Raw genomic sequence first — 16,234 nt, 5'->3', positions numbered from 1 at the left:
TTTTCAGCAAATATAAGCATTAGGGATGCACTGACTATTGAATCAACACAAACTGGGACTTAGGATCACTATGCTATTCTATACTTCCTTGGTGAGCTATAAAGGTAACATGGGCTTTAACCATACACAAAATTCTGGCACTTCAACACTTTACAAATAGGGACCAAGGTTAAAGGTTAATGGGGGTATAGACCATGTGTCACAGAAATCTGAGTGAATGAATCATGATAGCTTCAGGAAGCTACAAGGAACTCCCATAGAAAAATTTCAAAATGTCCTGCAAATAAATTGTGTAGGACATCAAATTGTGTAGCTATCATATTCTGCGAGATAGCTTCAGAGAGCCATTGAGGCCCTACCAGAAAGAGGCTTTTCATTACATTCATCAATGGTGTTTTTATAAGATAACCCGTTTTTCTTATCTTGCCACAGGTAATTGGGGCAAATTCCACGGTGACGGTGTGCGCTTGTAACCATCTGTCGTCGTTTGGATCCGGATTCTTCATTATGCCGAACACTATAGACTTCTCCTATGTCTTTGCTAATGCTGGATTTGCAGACAATCTTACTATCTATCTTGTACTCATCATATCCTTGGGACTCTATTTCATTATCCTGATATATGCTAGGATAATGGTAAGTTGCTTTGTGGGTTGTTTGTTATTGATGTTTTTACTTTAAATGGCTGTACTGTAGCTTAAATTTACATGCCAACAGTGAACAGGTTCATAACCAGAGAAGTTCATGGGGCTCTGGTCAATGCCCCTTAGTTTTTAAACATGATGAAATGTTCCTTTTATCATTCAGGAAAGGTAATTAATCTTAATTATAAGATTAAAATGTAGAAAGCCCATCTGAGTGTGTATTGCACTGGAGCCTCTGGTGGCCCTTTAGACTCCTGGGTTCTGGTAAAGTTGTATAGTCTCTGAGTATAGTTGTATAGTATAGCATATATGGTATAGTATAGTATAGCCCTTCCCTCTCCCCCTCCCGGGGATGGAAGAGCTGCACGGAGAAGCTGTTTTGTGATCGTTGTTGCATACTATGTATAAATATATGTAGACAGTGCTAAAAGCAAAATTCTGTACTTCTGTGAGTTGTCCCCATTAGTCACACTATAAGGCAAGATCCTCCTGGCCTACGAATGTGATAACTGTCAGGCAAGTCAACTTTCCATGCCATTTCAATGATGAACCTATCAAATTGACACATTTGGCTCACAATGGTGCTAGGAAGGCACTGAAGAATACTCAATCCAGTCTTGTCTGACTGGTCACATTCTTAGTCTAAAGAGAAAGCAAATCTTACCTTGAGGAGTCATTCCAAATGACTTTGCTCAGAAAGGTGCTTTCCATACTCACTCAAAGCCTTATTTTGTCAAATCTTCATATTCCAGGACAAAAAAGATGTCGAGAAAGTTGGAGCAACACCTTTGCCCGACAACAAACCCAATGACCACTACCTTTACAACATAATGGTACACACCGGCCAGCTTCCCAATTCTGGAACCAAATCTAAGGTTAGAAACTGAAAACTGTATTGGTGATGCATTAGCTTATGAAATTGTGTATAGGAACACCAAGTTTAGAATAAATTGGTTGAAAATTACAGTTTAGTTTAATGGGCAAAAAGTCATCTTGTATGAGCTCACCATCTTGCTAAATATATTGGGGTTGACATTAACTCTCATTTGTTAAACTGAAGTTGCACAAAATATAAATTGTGGCTTAGTTATTGCCTCACCTTTATTGTCTGAACTACTTTCATTTCTTTATAAGCAGCTGTCCCTGTTTATCTTTATCTCTGTTGGGTTAAACAGAGTTAACCCAAATCCTTAACTCTACAGTTAAGGATTTGTGCCCAGTAAATCCTCCCCGGCCAGGATATGAACCCAGGACAAAGCGCTTGCGAAATGCCAGGTGAGCATCTTACCACTGTGCCATGGAGACTGTTTAGTTGATCGGCAAAAAGAGAGACCCATTGTGAGTGGAGAATCAAACCACACCCGGTGACAAAACCATGCAGATAAAAATCGGTCAATCAAAGAGGTTTTCAAGTTCCTGATGAGAAAGGAGGCGTTACCTGAAGGCACATTAGTAATGGGAAGTAAACCAAAAACTGAGGAAATCACTCGGTCACAGGTGAAACAAAACAAGCATGTACTAGCTGATTCCAGAAAAGCTCACTGAAGCACCAGTGCTGAGAATGAATGTCACCTTGATTGTCATGATCCTCATCCAGAGTAAACGGTGGATCTTGCCCCCTAGGGATATCCAAGTCGCATTGCTCAGAATGGTGCTCTTCATACATATACATACAGTATTCAGAGCTTTATTTTTTATACATTTTGATTGTAAATGCACCAGATATAACTTTTTTTTTAATTTGTCAGGTACATTTTCTGCTGGTTGGTGATTGGGATGAAACCGATGTAAGAACTCTTAATGATGAACAACGGCCATTGTTGACAAGAGGTGCTTCAGACCATTTCATTATGGCTGCTGAAAGGTATGTTTGCTTTTGTTCAGGATACTTTCTTTAGTAACTCTTATGATGCTTAGGTGCTGGCATTACCAGTTCTTCAGATTGCACCAAGCCTTTTAGACCTGTGCAGACTTGCTGGGAACCAAAGACAGAATTTGATTCTTTCAATGAAGCATGGGGGAGACCGGAAATCAGAGAATGAGAAAATAAAAGACAGCTAACTAGAAAATCCAGATGAAACAAAACAAATCACTGCTTGAAAGAAAGAAATAAGATAAGGAAAACAACTCGAATAATGGTTGGCAGTGAGTGAACATCTCTAGCTTAAACTCGCATGGCCGCCAATTAGACTTGGTGGATCGGGACTTCAGTTGGCCTAAAGTCTCGATCTGCTACTGCATTACCCAAGAGCTACCAGAACCGAACCACAAATTACCGTAGGGAAACACGGAAGGAGAGGGCAGAATTAAAAAGTAAACGAGGGACCAGCTTGAAAGGATGTCAGTGCAGTGAGTGTACAAATGTTGGTTTGTACAAATGTGTACAAATTTGGTGGTTCATTTTCACAAAGTCACTAACATACAGCATTTCAGGCTACCTTGTGATTACCTTGCGATGATTTCGCACTTTCATTTCGCACTTGGAGGCCTCGACCAGGCCTCCTGGTCGAGGCTGTAGATAAACCAGACCTAGCAGAAGTAACATGCTATGAAGGCAACACACAAGTGAGTGAGGGTAATGACAGTGGTACAGAGATCCTGTGTAGCCTGAATCTTTGAGTGGCAGTTGGGTGAATTGGCAAAAAATCATTTGCTTGGTATGTACTATAACTTGTTTCTATTTTTTTTTTTTATTGTTATGAATACTGATTCATTTTGTTTCACCTGTGATTCTCTGAACAGTTTCATGGTTTATGGGGAAAGTTTTGATTCCCAAGCTTCCATTGCCTTTGAAGAAAATAAATTTTGATCTTGTTTTCAGTAGGCCTATGCAAGTTGCAGAGGTCTCATATTTTGAGAGGTTCTGTGGTTCAGAGCCTAATGCACTGGGAAGCTGCTAATACCTAGAGTGGTATTTCATTACATTCGATACTAAACAAAATTTAAAGATGTGTTTTCTGTTCTTGTAGTTGGGTGTCTGGCTGTAAATGTTCTATGCTGTTCACTGGCTATGAAAAGTATTGATTTTATCGATTTCTTGGTTCATGCAGATCACTTGGCCCACTGCATTACCTGCGAATCTGGCATGACAATAGTGGTAAAGGCAAGGATGCTTCCTGGTTCTTCTCCTACATGGTGGTGCGAGATATCCAAACTGGAGAAGAGTTTCAGTTCATATCCAATGAATGGCTTGCTGTAGAAGAGGGAGATGGCCAAGTAAGTTAGAAAAGTGTAGTGTGCAGCACTTTGGTACAAGCCATGTTAGATAAAAAAATAATGGAATTTGAAATGTATCTTTTAAGGCACAGTGTAGCACATTTTTTGTTTTACAAGGTTATAAAGTTTAAACAATAGATCCAGAAACAGTTCTTGACAAGAGATCAAATGAAGATTTATGTTTGTACTGTGTATGCTATCATTTAGCTCAATTTGAAAGTTTATAAAGAAAGTAGTGTTTCTAATTTCCTTGGTTATTATTTTATTCATGGTATTTATATTTAATATAAATTATGACTAAACAAATGTAAATAATTCAGGCAGTTGCATTGTGAAATTAATTTATAATATAATGCATTTGTATTTTGTTTGTTAATCTGTTAAATGGCTAGTAATTACTGTAATGGATTACTGTATAGTGTTATATCATTACAATTCATTTAGTCTGATCCATTGTTATAGATTGACCGTCTTGTGGCTGTGGCAGGAGAGCAACAACTCAAGGAGTATTCACATGTTTTTGGCAAAACAGTGCAGAAGAACCTTGCCGATGACCACTTGTGGTTTAGCGTCTTCTTACGGCCACCTCGGTCACGGTTTACAAGGGTCCAGAGGCTCTCATCTTGCATGGCTCTTCTCTATTTATCCATGCTGGTCAATGCAATGTTTTATCAAAAGGTTAGGATAAATTTAGTTTTAAATGCATCATAGCTTATAAAACTATAAAATCAGTAGGCCTAAAGTCATCACTGTTATTTCTAGAATTATACAGTCAACAGTTTTTCTTAGTAGGCAGTGGATCACCACTATATAAGTTATAGTTGGTCAGGGGACCAGGATGCAGTGTTAGCCGATCTTTAGTGAGTATAGTATTCTGCTCAATGATGCTTTAGGTTATATTTTGGTTTTGTTTTGTTTAGCAGTCAATTATTTTAAGTATGAAATTTATTGTCCTTTACACAAGGTTTTACACGATATATTTTTCTGTACTGTGTGCGCTCGGTAATCTGAATCATAAGTTCCACTCCCATTCGAGTTGACCATTAAATCGAGTTAGCCAAATTTCTTGCCAAAAATTTCCAAAGATGAATAAATTTGCATTTTTTTTGACAACCTAATTACTCTCACAACTTACCCGATTACTCCTACATTTATTCAATTATATTATTATAATAGTAATTATTATAATTACTCCTGACATTTATCCTCCGATTTTCCGCATTTACCTGCTTACTCCCACTGTTAATCTGTTTACCTGTGGATGCTGAATGCAAATTCATTAGATTCATTCACATTGCCTAATTATTTGGGTTACCAAAATTCAGATTACCCAGCCCTTACAGTATTATTTGATGCACAAGCGACCCAAATGTTTTGAGAGGTTAATCGTATCGTCATAATTTAAGGAGCGTATGGTATGCGACATACATTTATTTTTGGGTAGAAGCATTTTCATAACAAAGGTTTTGAGTACGTATTCTGCTTAGTATGAAAAAGTACATAATTAAATCTTAATAAGATTACTTAATGTATATACATATATATATTACTTAATGTATCTTAATGTTTGTACAGTAATTGTTTATAGGTTTGATATACAATAGATGTTATGTATTCTCGTATTGTCCGTAAGAAGTTAATCACTGAATCATTATTTCTGATGCTTTATGCACTTACAAAAAGGGCGGGAAGCTACTGACTTTGTTAGATGTAATCAAAACATAATTCTGCATTGTTCTCATTTTTCCTCAGGTACCTGATACACCTGGTACTGGGGGCCTTAACCTGGGGATATTTACCATCTCTGCAGAGGCTCTGGGTGTGGGGTTCTTGAGCAACTTCATCGTCTTTCCTCCCTCCTTCTGTATTGTCTTCTTCTTTAGGAAATCTAGACCCAGAAAGCCCAAAACATCTCGTTTGAAGGTTGCCCTTGGTAAACAAAATGCAAGTGTACATGGTAAGTGATATACGACCTCTGGAAGTGTACAAGTTAGTTAATGCTTCTTAAACTAGTAGTTAAACTTAGGCTCATAACTGAATTACTGGTAACCCAGATTTTTCTTACACACCCAAACTAAACTTTAACTAACTAAAATTTAAGTTTATCATTCCATGTAACCTTTTAATCTGAATCCTCATTAGGGTTTATAGTTAAATTGTAAAATACAAGTTATGTGGATTTATTTGGACTACTGAGATGTGGGTTACTGGAAATGGAATTACTGAGCTATTATAGTAGCAAGTGAATAAAATGTAAAAGCATTGTTCAGTATCCCTGACAATTACTTGTATAAAGTACAAATCAAAATCATTTAGAAAATGTGGTATAGTTAGATAAATTTATAAATGGTAATCTAGACTGCTGACATATATCAACATAGGAGACGGATAACCTTACATAGAATGCCTCTATAGCCACTGCTCTTAATGTGACGACAGGTGATGAGGCAGCATCTGGGGTGCCCAAGACGTCTCTCTCTGGTGCCAGTGCCAAGGACCTGCCTATCACCCCAGCCATGCTAGAAAACAAGAAAAATCCTGACACAGAGGCTACAAAAATTGTAAAAAAAAAATTGGTTTTATAATACTGTTTTGATTTGGAAAAAATATTGTACATAAACATATGTGAATCCAATGAAAGTCTAGCATATATTAGCACTGTAAAATTCACAGCTGTATCGGAGCTTTTTAAATTTACACACATGAAAGTTTGCTAACTTTTCCTTAATTGAAAAGCCTAATCTAAATGTTCAAATAATTTAATCTTAAAGGAATTGTATACAGTATTTTAAATTTCTTGATGTAAATGTAAAAGTATCATGTATAAATTCTTCCATCAGCGTTTCATGTGTTTATGCTACAGAAGAGGAAGAAAAAGGTGTCTCTGCCATGGTGGTGCGTAATCATCGCTTGGGTGTTGTGTGCCACGAGCATTACCGTTGCCGTCTTTTTCCTCTGGGCGTATGGCATCCAGTTTGGAAATGAGAAAGCAACCAAGTGGCTTACAGCTCTAATATCATCAATATGTTCCTCAATACTTTTCACTCAACCTATTAAGGTAATGGATCTTCATACATTTTATCCATTTAATTTCATTTTAAGCTAATACTTACTTGCTGGTGACTTAATAATTGGTATCTGGTGACTTTTAATGAATAATCTTGCACATTAACAGCTCAAGGCTACTAATGTGCTGGAGATTTTAAAGCTGGAGAATTTTTGACCTGGAGAGCATGCAAAGATCTTTACAACCTAAATCCACTCGGTAAAACATCTAAATTATTGGAACCACTTAAAATAGTGTTGCCGCTCGATCGTCTGAAACGCCGCGTGCACTGGGGCTAGTTTTTTTCTTGCTTGCTGGGAGCGCGAAAGTGTTAAAATGTTAAAATCTGTACTCTTGGGAATACAGGCAGGAGAGATGCATAATAATTTACTGAAAATATTAGGACTGGTTCCAAATCTACACATGGAAGAAACTCAACACAAGAACAGGAGGTATGATATAAAGTGCAAAATAGCCCTGTTGAAAAGCAGATGTGCAATAGGTACTAAAAGAGGCAATTAAAAATTCTTTATGTTGACCAAACCACACACTAGAAGAGGAAGAGACAACAATCGCCTTAATAATGGTCCAGGACGGACCGAAATGTCGTCGTCTCTTCATCTTTTGGTGTGCAGTTTCGTCAACATTTCTTCAGTCACGTTATTGTGATTCTTCATCTGCCTAAATTTTTTAAACATCAAGGGCCCAAGGCTTATGAAGACTCTTCCTCTAAACGTAAGGGGCATTTTATGGAGACTTCCTCTAAACATATGAGGCATAACTAGCCAACTTCTCAGGATTGAAGAGAGACCTTGATAAACACCTTCAAAGAATACCTGATCAACCAGGCTGTGACGCATATATCAGACTGATAGCTGCATCTAACAGTCTTGTTGACCAGACTACCAACCTGGTTAGGTCAGAGACTGGGCCATGGGGACATTGATCCCTGGAATCAACACAAGGTAACCACAAAGTAACTACTGTACAAGGTTACTAAGTAGGTAGCCAGGGCAATGGCTTGTATGGTTTTCAGATTTTGTCTTATTTTAACAACTAGAAGTTAATGGTGTTGATAAGCATATAAATGTAACAAAGCACGCACATTTCTCTTCAGAACTTTTCTCTTTTTTTTTCTAGATTTACTTGATGGCAATGTTACTGTCATGGATCTTGAGGAGACCATTGGATGAGTTTGAAGACTATGATGATGATGAAGAGGAGTTTGAGTTGGGCAATGATGAGGAGCTTCTTCATGGTCCACCCACCTCACAAGGTGATCAACCATGGAAAATGTTTTCACCACTACCTGTACAACAAATTGTTTGGCTTACTACAATACATTGAATTCAGAGTTATATTGGCGGCATTTTCTGAGGGAAGCCCCTACGGCTCCACGGAGCTTACCGGGCTGATATGTATGTATTAGACCATGACATCAGTCAATGGAGTTCTTGCCTACCGGGAAGTTCTGCCTTCCTTTTTGGTTTTAGGTAGAAATTTTTACCATGTTGGGTTTGTTTTGTTATGCCTACCTTTCTGGGTGCCAAATCCCAGTTGATGGCAGACATGGAATGCTTCCAAACACATGGGATTTCCATAGGCCATTGCTCCTTGTGCCTCTCTGAGAGGACCAGGTTGTAGCTCATGGTCCCTGGTAGGTAAGAACTCCATCAACTGATGCTACGGTCTAATACTGTGCATACATATCAGCCCATTAAGCTCTGGGGAACCTCCGAGGCTCGCCCAGAAAATAGCGTTTCATTACATCCAATGCTTTTTTTTTTGTCCTTTTATTTCCTGCTCCTCTTCGAGCTTGTGAATTCTAACAATAAAATTCTAATTAAACAAGTTTTTTTAACTCTAGTAATCACTGCTTGTGTTTCCCATCTACCAGGTAACTCTCGGCGTTCACATGCCCAGGTGGGTGCAGGTTTGTCTGAAGAGGAGCTGGCAGCTTGTAAGGACCGTCGCAAACGTGAGCTGGCTATGCAGGAGCTGATGCTGGAGATTCTTGTTTACCTTATCTTCCTGACCATCATCCTCTGCATCAGTTATGGCTCCAGAGACCCTAACATCTTCCTCATGAGGAACAACGTTGCTAATACATTTGTTCACTACTCAACATCTGAGTGTCCAGCTTTTGCTAAGGTATATTTGTTGTCTGGTGCTGTCATATTTGACAATAATTCTGCATAGGTCACATGTACAGACTAACATCTTGTTGTAAGACAGTGGCCGTAATTTCTGGTATACATGTGTGATCCATATACCGCAATAACTTGTGTATTAGTGCATATTAACCAAGTAGGATCAGAAATTTAAACAAATATTGAATAAAAGAGCAAAAGACATTCTTTACAGTGATCCAAGTGTTCCTAACTGGGGGTGTGAGAATACTGTGATGAAAAGTGGTTCATCTTAGGGAAGTAGTGGAAAACACTGTTAGTAATCCCTAGGATAATATGTTCATTCATAATTTCAAGGGGAAAGGGGTGCGAGAATGCCTCAGCAGTTTGGAATGGGTGAGAACAGGGGAAAAAAAAAAGGTTAAGAATTGCTGATGATTTTTCAATAAACATTGTTCTGTACAGCACTCAACTGAGGCATATGCGTGAAACTTTGTAAGAATATATAGTGTCAAAAAGAATTTAATAACTAGAAAATATTCAGTGAAAAGATAGTTATATTTTTCTTATTGTTTTGATGGGTACAATGAGATTTGAAGGTGCAAAACCATGAGACTAATATAGTATGTCAAATAATTTAAAATCAGTGTCATAGTGTGGATGTTGGTTTTGGATAATTTTTGAATTACTTGCAGCTGCAAAATTTGTGGTCAAGTCAGTACTGCAAAAGGTTAGTGTATGGTTGATACCATTAGTAGTATTTCCACAAGATTTAATTGATTTTCTTTGAAACTGTAAACATTAATTGTATTTATATTAACTCCTAAATTACTGTACTGAAAATTCTCTATGAACTTTACACCTGAATCAATAGTTTTATGAACTTTATTAAAAATTTAATTATATTTCTAGTAACATAAAAATTGCTTAAAATTTTCAGTGTACAGTAGAGTATATCTTAAATAATTTTTAAGCATTTAAGACTTTCTCAAAACACCATGTGTGTTACAAGGTTTCAAAGAATGTGATTTCTATACCAACATTGTTGTACGACTCCTCATTATTTGTTAAAAAAAGAAATGCTTAGAATGTAATCAAACTCCTCTTTCCGAGTGAGCTTTGGTGGCTCCCTATAGCTAGCATCATAAAAAATGCATCAGCCCTAGAAGTCTTTCGTAGCTGAACAGAGACCAGGAGACCAAAACCTGCCTCTATATTATTAGAGACAGGTTATTATTATTAGTTCGCAAACTATATTATTAGGTCACAAATAATATATAGTCATACTATATATTATTTGTGAACTTTGCAGTTGTCCGTTTTCCTTCGCTCCTTTCTGGGGATTTTGCTTTATTGAGGTTGATCCCCAGTTCCTACACCTCTGTGAGGAAGCTAAGGTTTGTCTCTTGGTCTCTAGTAGGTTATTACAGATTCCTAAGGCTGATTCGACTTTCTGGGGTTATCGAAGCACAGCCAGCTACAGGAAATTGCCGTTTGCGCCCTCCAGAAAATAATATAGTATGACTGCAAGTAATTTGATTAAAAAAAAAAGATACCATTTCATTGTTAACATTTACCCTTTTTGATACCCTGTGTTTGCTTATTTTCTTGTAGGCTAAATTTAAGGATCAATTCTGGTGCTGGTCCAAAGAGATACTGGTACCCAACCTGCTCAACACAACACTGTACAATGGTAAACACCGCCCGCAAGAAATGTGTGGAACGCTTCTTGACCGAATCACCTTCCTCCTTGGCCATGCCATTATTAGGCAAATAAGAATGCAGCCTGGTAAGCTGAATTCATTTCCTAGTAATAAAATATTTTTTAATTTATCCTTTTTAAAATTTGATTTATATTGTTTATTCATATATGTACAAAAAAGGTACATTGGGTTGTCAGTACAGATTTTTGTGTTTGAAGCAAGCATTAAAGCTAACACAACTTGCAGCAAATCTTATATTAAAAAAATTTACACTCAATCTTAAATAAATAAAACTAGTTTCCAAGGTATATACAGTATTTTGTATGCAGCATATCAAATATTATTATGTGTATTAAGAAATAAATTTAACATAACTGGAACCAGTGACCAAGGAACTCCCAGCCACACGCACTTTACCACTTGATAATTGATTCAAGTCATGCCATTGGTCCAATTGATTTTCTCATTGATATAGGTCATGTTAGTGTTATTTTTTGTGTGTTAATTGGAGTACAACATTGTGTATTACATTAAATTAATTAAATTAAATTTTGTATTCGGTAAAAGTACATGCATAGATGAGTGACAAACATAAGGTTGGATTTATAGATAGAGCTAGTACATACAAAACCTAAAGCCACTAATATGCATAGCGTTTCAGGCAAGGTGTGTGTGTGTGGGGGGGAGGGGGGAACACTTAGACTAAAACTTAATAATATTTGGAATTGAAGTATAAATTGAGTTGAATTAGCATATACTGTACTGTGCTTTGTATATAAGATGTACAGTAGTATGTTGTTTACGTTATATATTTAGATTTTCTAATATACCGATGCTCTCATCAGGTGATCCTTCAGAGCATCCAGCCCTACACGATAGAGCTGAAGACAAGCAAAACTTTGGGCGGAGCTGGAACATTTCGGGTCCTGTAGATTCAAACTACCAGTACAAATCTGCACTGAAGATTCATGGATTTCCCTATGATGGAATTCTGTCCTCGTAAAGATTTTTAATATTTATTCAGTGTTCATTTAAAGTTAATTTCATGAAGTGTTGATATACCCTGCAGGGTACTGACTGTACCCTGCACATACCCTGAGGTATTCTACCTCTGGCTCGCTGTTCCTTAAATGAACAGCAATTATTTAAGCATTACATAAAAATTATAATTTTCTCCAACAGCTCCCTATTTCTTTCGATTTGGCATAAGTTTTCTGCCACATATAAACCAAAATTTTATTACATACATCTGATTGAATTCCACAGTGCATACAGTAATTCCAACTGTAGTGTTCGAAGCAGGGATGGGCTAAGAAAAAAAGGTCCAAATTAAGTACAAATACTTCAGTCCAGTAAAAGTATAATACTTGTACAAATATATAAATTGATAAGCTCTCAATTATTAAATACAGATGGTTTCTGATTGTTAGGACTGAAGGCCTGTTAGTCTTATTGAGGGGTGTCAAGCACAATAGTTTCCCAACTCCTGGGTATCTGACAACCACTAGGTGAATAGAGGCAGCCAGGTGTAAGAAAACAAGCCCAGGAATTGAACTCTGGTACAGTTGTTGCCTCAAAAATAAAATGGTGTTAAGTTTTAAAAGTTCAAATATAATTGAACAACAAATATAAAGCATTAAATACACATGCTTTACAAATATATATCTTACTTTTTGAGTAATGCTGTCAATCGTTGAGTTTTGTAATTCAGCTGCTGGATATTCCACGAGTGGTTTGGACCCTTCCCCCTATAGGTTTCTTGTGTTCTTCATAGAATAAGCAAGTGGCTTTTTAATTGTGTAAGTGGTTGCAAACAATTCATATTAAGTTAAGGGACAGTAATCACAAGGAAATCTGATTTAATATTGCATGAAAAAGTTGTGCAAGAAAAAGCTGTTAGGGCATTAGATTTCTGTAAAGCTGATTTGGAGGGATTGAAGCGATACTAGTGTAGCTACTAATTATAGACTCTTTCCCAATGTCCCTCTGGATCACTTAATATAGTTCTTGGTGATTCGTGTACCTTTGAACTGTTTCAAAGTTGTCCCTGTTTCAAATGTGAACCTTCAAATGACTTGCCTTGTCAGTTTGCTTTTGTATTGGAATCCTAAGTGATGTTTAGGTTCTGTTAAATATCCAGTAACATAGATGTGCTAAATAGTTTTCCCAGCTTGGTGACTTCTCTTGATAATTACTTAATTGATGGTAGCTTAGGCAGACCAGAACATGCAAGGAGAACTGTCTTGGGATGTGATGCGACTCCAGTGGTAGGTGATTTGACACTGGATTATATTGTAGATAAAAATTATAATGGATTAAACTAAATTCTAATCGAAACTACAGTACAGCAAATGTAATCATCAAATATTTATACAAATACACAACTTTGTGTTTCCCAATAAAATACAGTATTTCTTAAATACCAATACTGATACACTTGTATTTGTAGCACAAGTACAAATAATTATTTGGCCCATCTCTGTTTTCATGGACATCAGATGTGGATTGTTAACTGCTGAGTAGAGATGTGTATAACTGCAGACCTATGTCCGCCAAACACACACCGAAACTACAACGTTGGTACAACGTTCGAACAAGTTTTAACTCCTAACCAGTTATAACAACTAATATAGCAAGTTGTAGCAACGTTCTAATACGTCATAAACACGTTAAGCCAAGATGTAAGAACTTTATTACAAGTTGTAACAAGCAGACAATAGAGACAGTTACGGTTTGTGTTTCCAGGGTGGTTATTGCATCCGTTTTTTGTTCTCTGCAGATATGGTGGTGGCGGTTACCTTGTGGAACTGAAAGGTGGACAATCTAAGGTCATGAGAATTTTAAACTCCCTCGAGGCCCAGAATTGGGTGGATGAACATACTAAAGCTCTCTTCGTTGAATTTGCCGTCTTCAATCCACAGGTTCAGATACCATCTTTTTGTCCTTACAGCTGTACCATACAGTGCAACTCTGCTCGAATGGCTCATTTTATTATGGTTCTCAAACTAGAAAGTTGAGATCTTCAAAAAGCTGAGACTGTTCGAGCAGACACACTGATTTTATTTACTGTACTTACTTATCCTTGCTAAAAATAATGAATGCTGAATAATAATTGTCTTTATCTAATGTAATACTGTATGGGTAACATGGTGTTTTCTTCTCTTACAGGTAAATCTGTTTGCTGTGGCAATGTTCATATTTGAATTCATCCCTGGTGGAGGGATTCTCACTAAGTACGAGTTCCAAGGGCTGAGACTCTTACGTTACCACACCCCTGGTGGGGTATTTATCCTTGCCTCGGAGATTGCCTACATCCTTTTTACCTTTTTTTACACACGGCGCGAGTACAAGTCTTTGAAGAAACTTGGCTGTTCGTATTTCAAGTCTATTTGGAATCTCTTTGAAATATGGGTGATTGCTCTGTCATATACAGCAATTATATTTTACTTGCTAAAAACGTCACTGACATATTACACATTAGACAAGTTCACAGCAACCAAAGGGAAAACATATATACGAATGCAGCCACTAGCATTTTTAGACGATGTTCTTGGGTATGTTATTGCTTTTCAAGTTTTTATAGGCACTTTAAAGCTGCTTAAGCTGTTAAGATTTAATAAACGTATTGGCATGCTCTCGGCCACACTCAAGCATGCTTCTGGGGATATTTTGGGTTTTGGGCTTTTTTTTTCTGTTTTGTTTATAAGTTTTGTTTCTTTCTTTTATTTAAACACTTTAACTACTTTAAAAGATTTTTCTACATTTGTGAAAGCTGCTGAAGCATGCTTCTTTTTAATTACTAAGAAATTTGAAGAAATTCGATCTGGGGCTCCAGTCATTGGTCCGGTATTTTATTTCATTTTTGCCTTTATAATGTATTGGATTGTGTTCCAGCTTCTCATTGCTATAATCTGTCATTCCTTTGCCAAAGTAAGCCAAGATATATCCTCCCAGCCCAATGACTATGAGGTTGTGGACTACATCATATCCCGAATGTCGGCATATTTGTCATCCCTACGCCCTAACAGTGTTCAGAGAGTGAACATTCCCCCGCCGAAGCCTCCAGATATACAGTCTCAGCTGTGGCATATCAATGCCTCACTGGATCGTTCTTTGGCTGCATTAGACCGTGCTCTACCCGTGAAAAAAGGGAGAGGAATGTGATTGTAGAATTCTTTAATAATGATATATTTCTAATGGGTCAAAAAATGTCAACTTATTTTCAGGAAATATGTAGTTGTAAAAATTGCTTGAAAAGTAGCCACATGAGGATAAGAATTGTGCATGTACTGTAGTAACTAATAGTCATGGTAGTGCTGTTGAGATAACTGTCCACATTCCTTATTAGAGTTTGACTTGAAACACTCCACTAACATCTAAATGTCGTAGATCCTAGATTATTGTCACAAAACAGTAAAGTAAGTAATAAAACCTTGATATCTCGCTTTCTTTAGTATACTTGAATCATGGCTTGCTCATCTCTAAATAAGGGAAGCTTCAATAATCTAGATTCATTTGAGTTTCATTTGGGATTTTTTAATCATTTTGATCATTTAATTGAAAATGCAAAGGTAGATGTAGTCTTTAACTTTAAAGTAAACATTATTTGTAGCAACTTACATAAAGTATTTGTACAAAGCACAAGCACTCAATGTTACAAATATCTAAAGTTTGTGTATTTATGGATACATAAAACCCCCTACATCCTATATCATTAGTAATCTCGCCATCTTTTATGTTTCCTTATTTATTCTTCTTTCTCTTTATTTCCTTTTCTCTTCTCTTCTTCTCTCATTTCGTCACTTTTATCTCCCAGGTGCTCATATCTCTGTTACTTACCACACTTATTCTTCTTTTTGTTTATCTTCTCTGTTCACCTTTTCTTCATTGCTCACTCTCTATTCTACTGTAATCTCATTCTGTTCCCCTCGTATATCTCTCTCTCTCGTTCGTTTGTTTCATTGCCACTTTACATTTTCTTCCCGGCTTGGTGCCTTCTTTTGATAATTACTTCTTTGCCACTTGGTGGTCTTACTGTAATACTCATCTCACAAGTTATATAGCAGTGCCTAACTATGTTCCGTATAATAAACTATTGATAACCTTAGTTGTGTATATTTTCCTCTCCATTACTAAAGTTCTGTGTAATGTTTGTACACTGTTGAATATGTAGTTGTACAGGAAATAAAGTTCCAATAAAGTTAGCTAACCTTCACATTACTTGTACTGTGGCACATACTAATCAGAAATTTATTAACTGTAAAATTATTTTAGTATTTAGCACAGTTGCAAGTTGGAGCTGGGCAATATTGTTTGGTCATTTTTCTCGGCTATCACATTGTTTTCCTTGCGGTTTGTTGCATCAATTGATTGGAACCGTGAAAATTCAGAATTTTGAATTATTTGAAAATTTTGGTCCTGTGCCATGGGAATATATGGAACAAAATGCCGGGTAACATACTAGATGTGAGATTGCTGGATTGTTTGAAGCAAATG

General features: G+C 36.8%; 1 protein-coding gene across 2 annotated transcripts in view; it reads left to right on the top strand.

The window, feature by feature from the left end:
• Positions 1–15,845, top strand: part of LOC123770009 (polycystin-1) — a 51,501-nt gene extending 35,656 nt beyond the window's left edge. For both annotated transcript variants that reach the window (XM_045761565.2, XM_069324324.1), the window contains 14 exons: positions 433–636; positions 1,397–1,519; positions 2,393–2,508; positions 3,695–3,860; positions 4,323–4,538; positions 5,613–5,817; positions 6,300–6,421; positions 6,724–6,918; positions 8,047–8,182; positions 8,804–9,057; positions 10,650–10,824; positions 11,584–11,737; positions 13,518–13,659; positions 13,907–15,845. In XM_045761565.2, coding sequence (XP_045617521.2) covers positions 433–636; positions 1,397–1,519; positions 2,393–2,508; positions 3,695–3,860; positions 4,323–4,538; positions 5,613–5,817; positions 6,300–6,421; positions 6,724–6,918; positions 8,047–8,182; positions 8,804–9,057; positions 10,650–10,824; positions 11,584–11,737; positions 13,518–13,659; positions 13,907–14,902 — 3,204 coding nt within the window. In that variant the 3' untranslated portion in view covers positions 14,903–15,845. The remainder of the gene's footprint in view (positions 1–432; positions 637–1,396; positions 1,520–2,392; positions 2,509–3,694; positions 3,861–4,322; positions 4,539–5,612; positions 5,818–6,299; positions 6,422–6,723; positions 6,919–8,046; positions 8,183–8,803; positions 9,058–10,649; positions 10,825–11,583; positions 11,738–13,517; positions 13,660–13,906) is intronic.
• Positions 15,846–16,234: the final 389 nt, after the last annotated feature.

This window comes from Procambarus clarkii, chromosome 14 (genome assembly GCF_040958095.1).
Source record: "Procambarus clarkii isolate CNS0578487 chromosome 14, FALCON_Pclarkii_2.0, whole genome shotgun sequence".
Taxonomy (NCBI): domain Eukaryota; kingdom Metazoa; phylum Arthropoda; class Malacostraca; order Decapoda; family Cambaridae; genus Procambarus; species Procambarus clarkii.
Note: the sequence above shows the minus strand (reverse complement) of the source record. Positions and strands in the feature narration are given on the sequence as shown.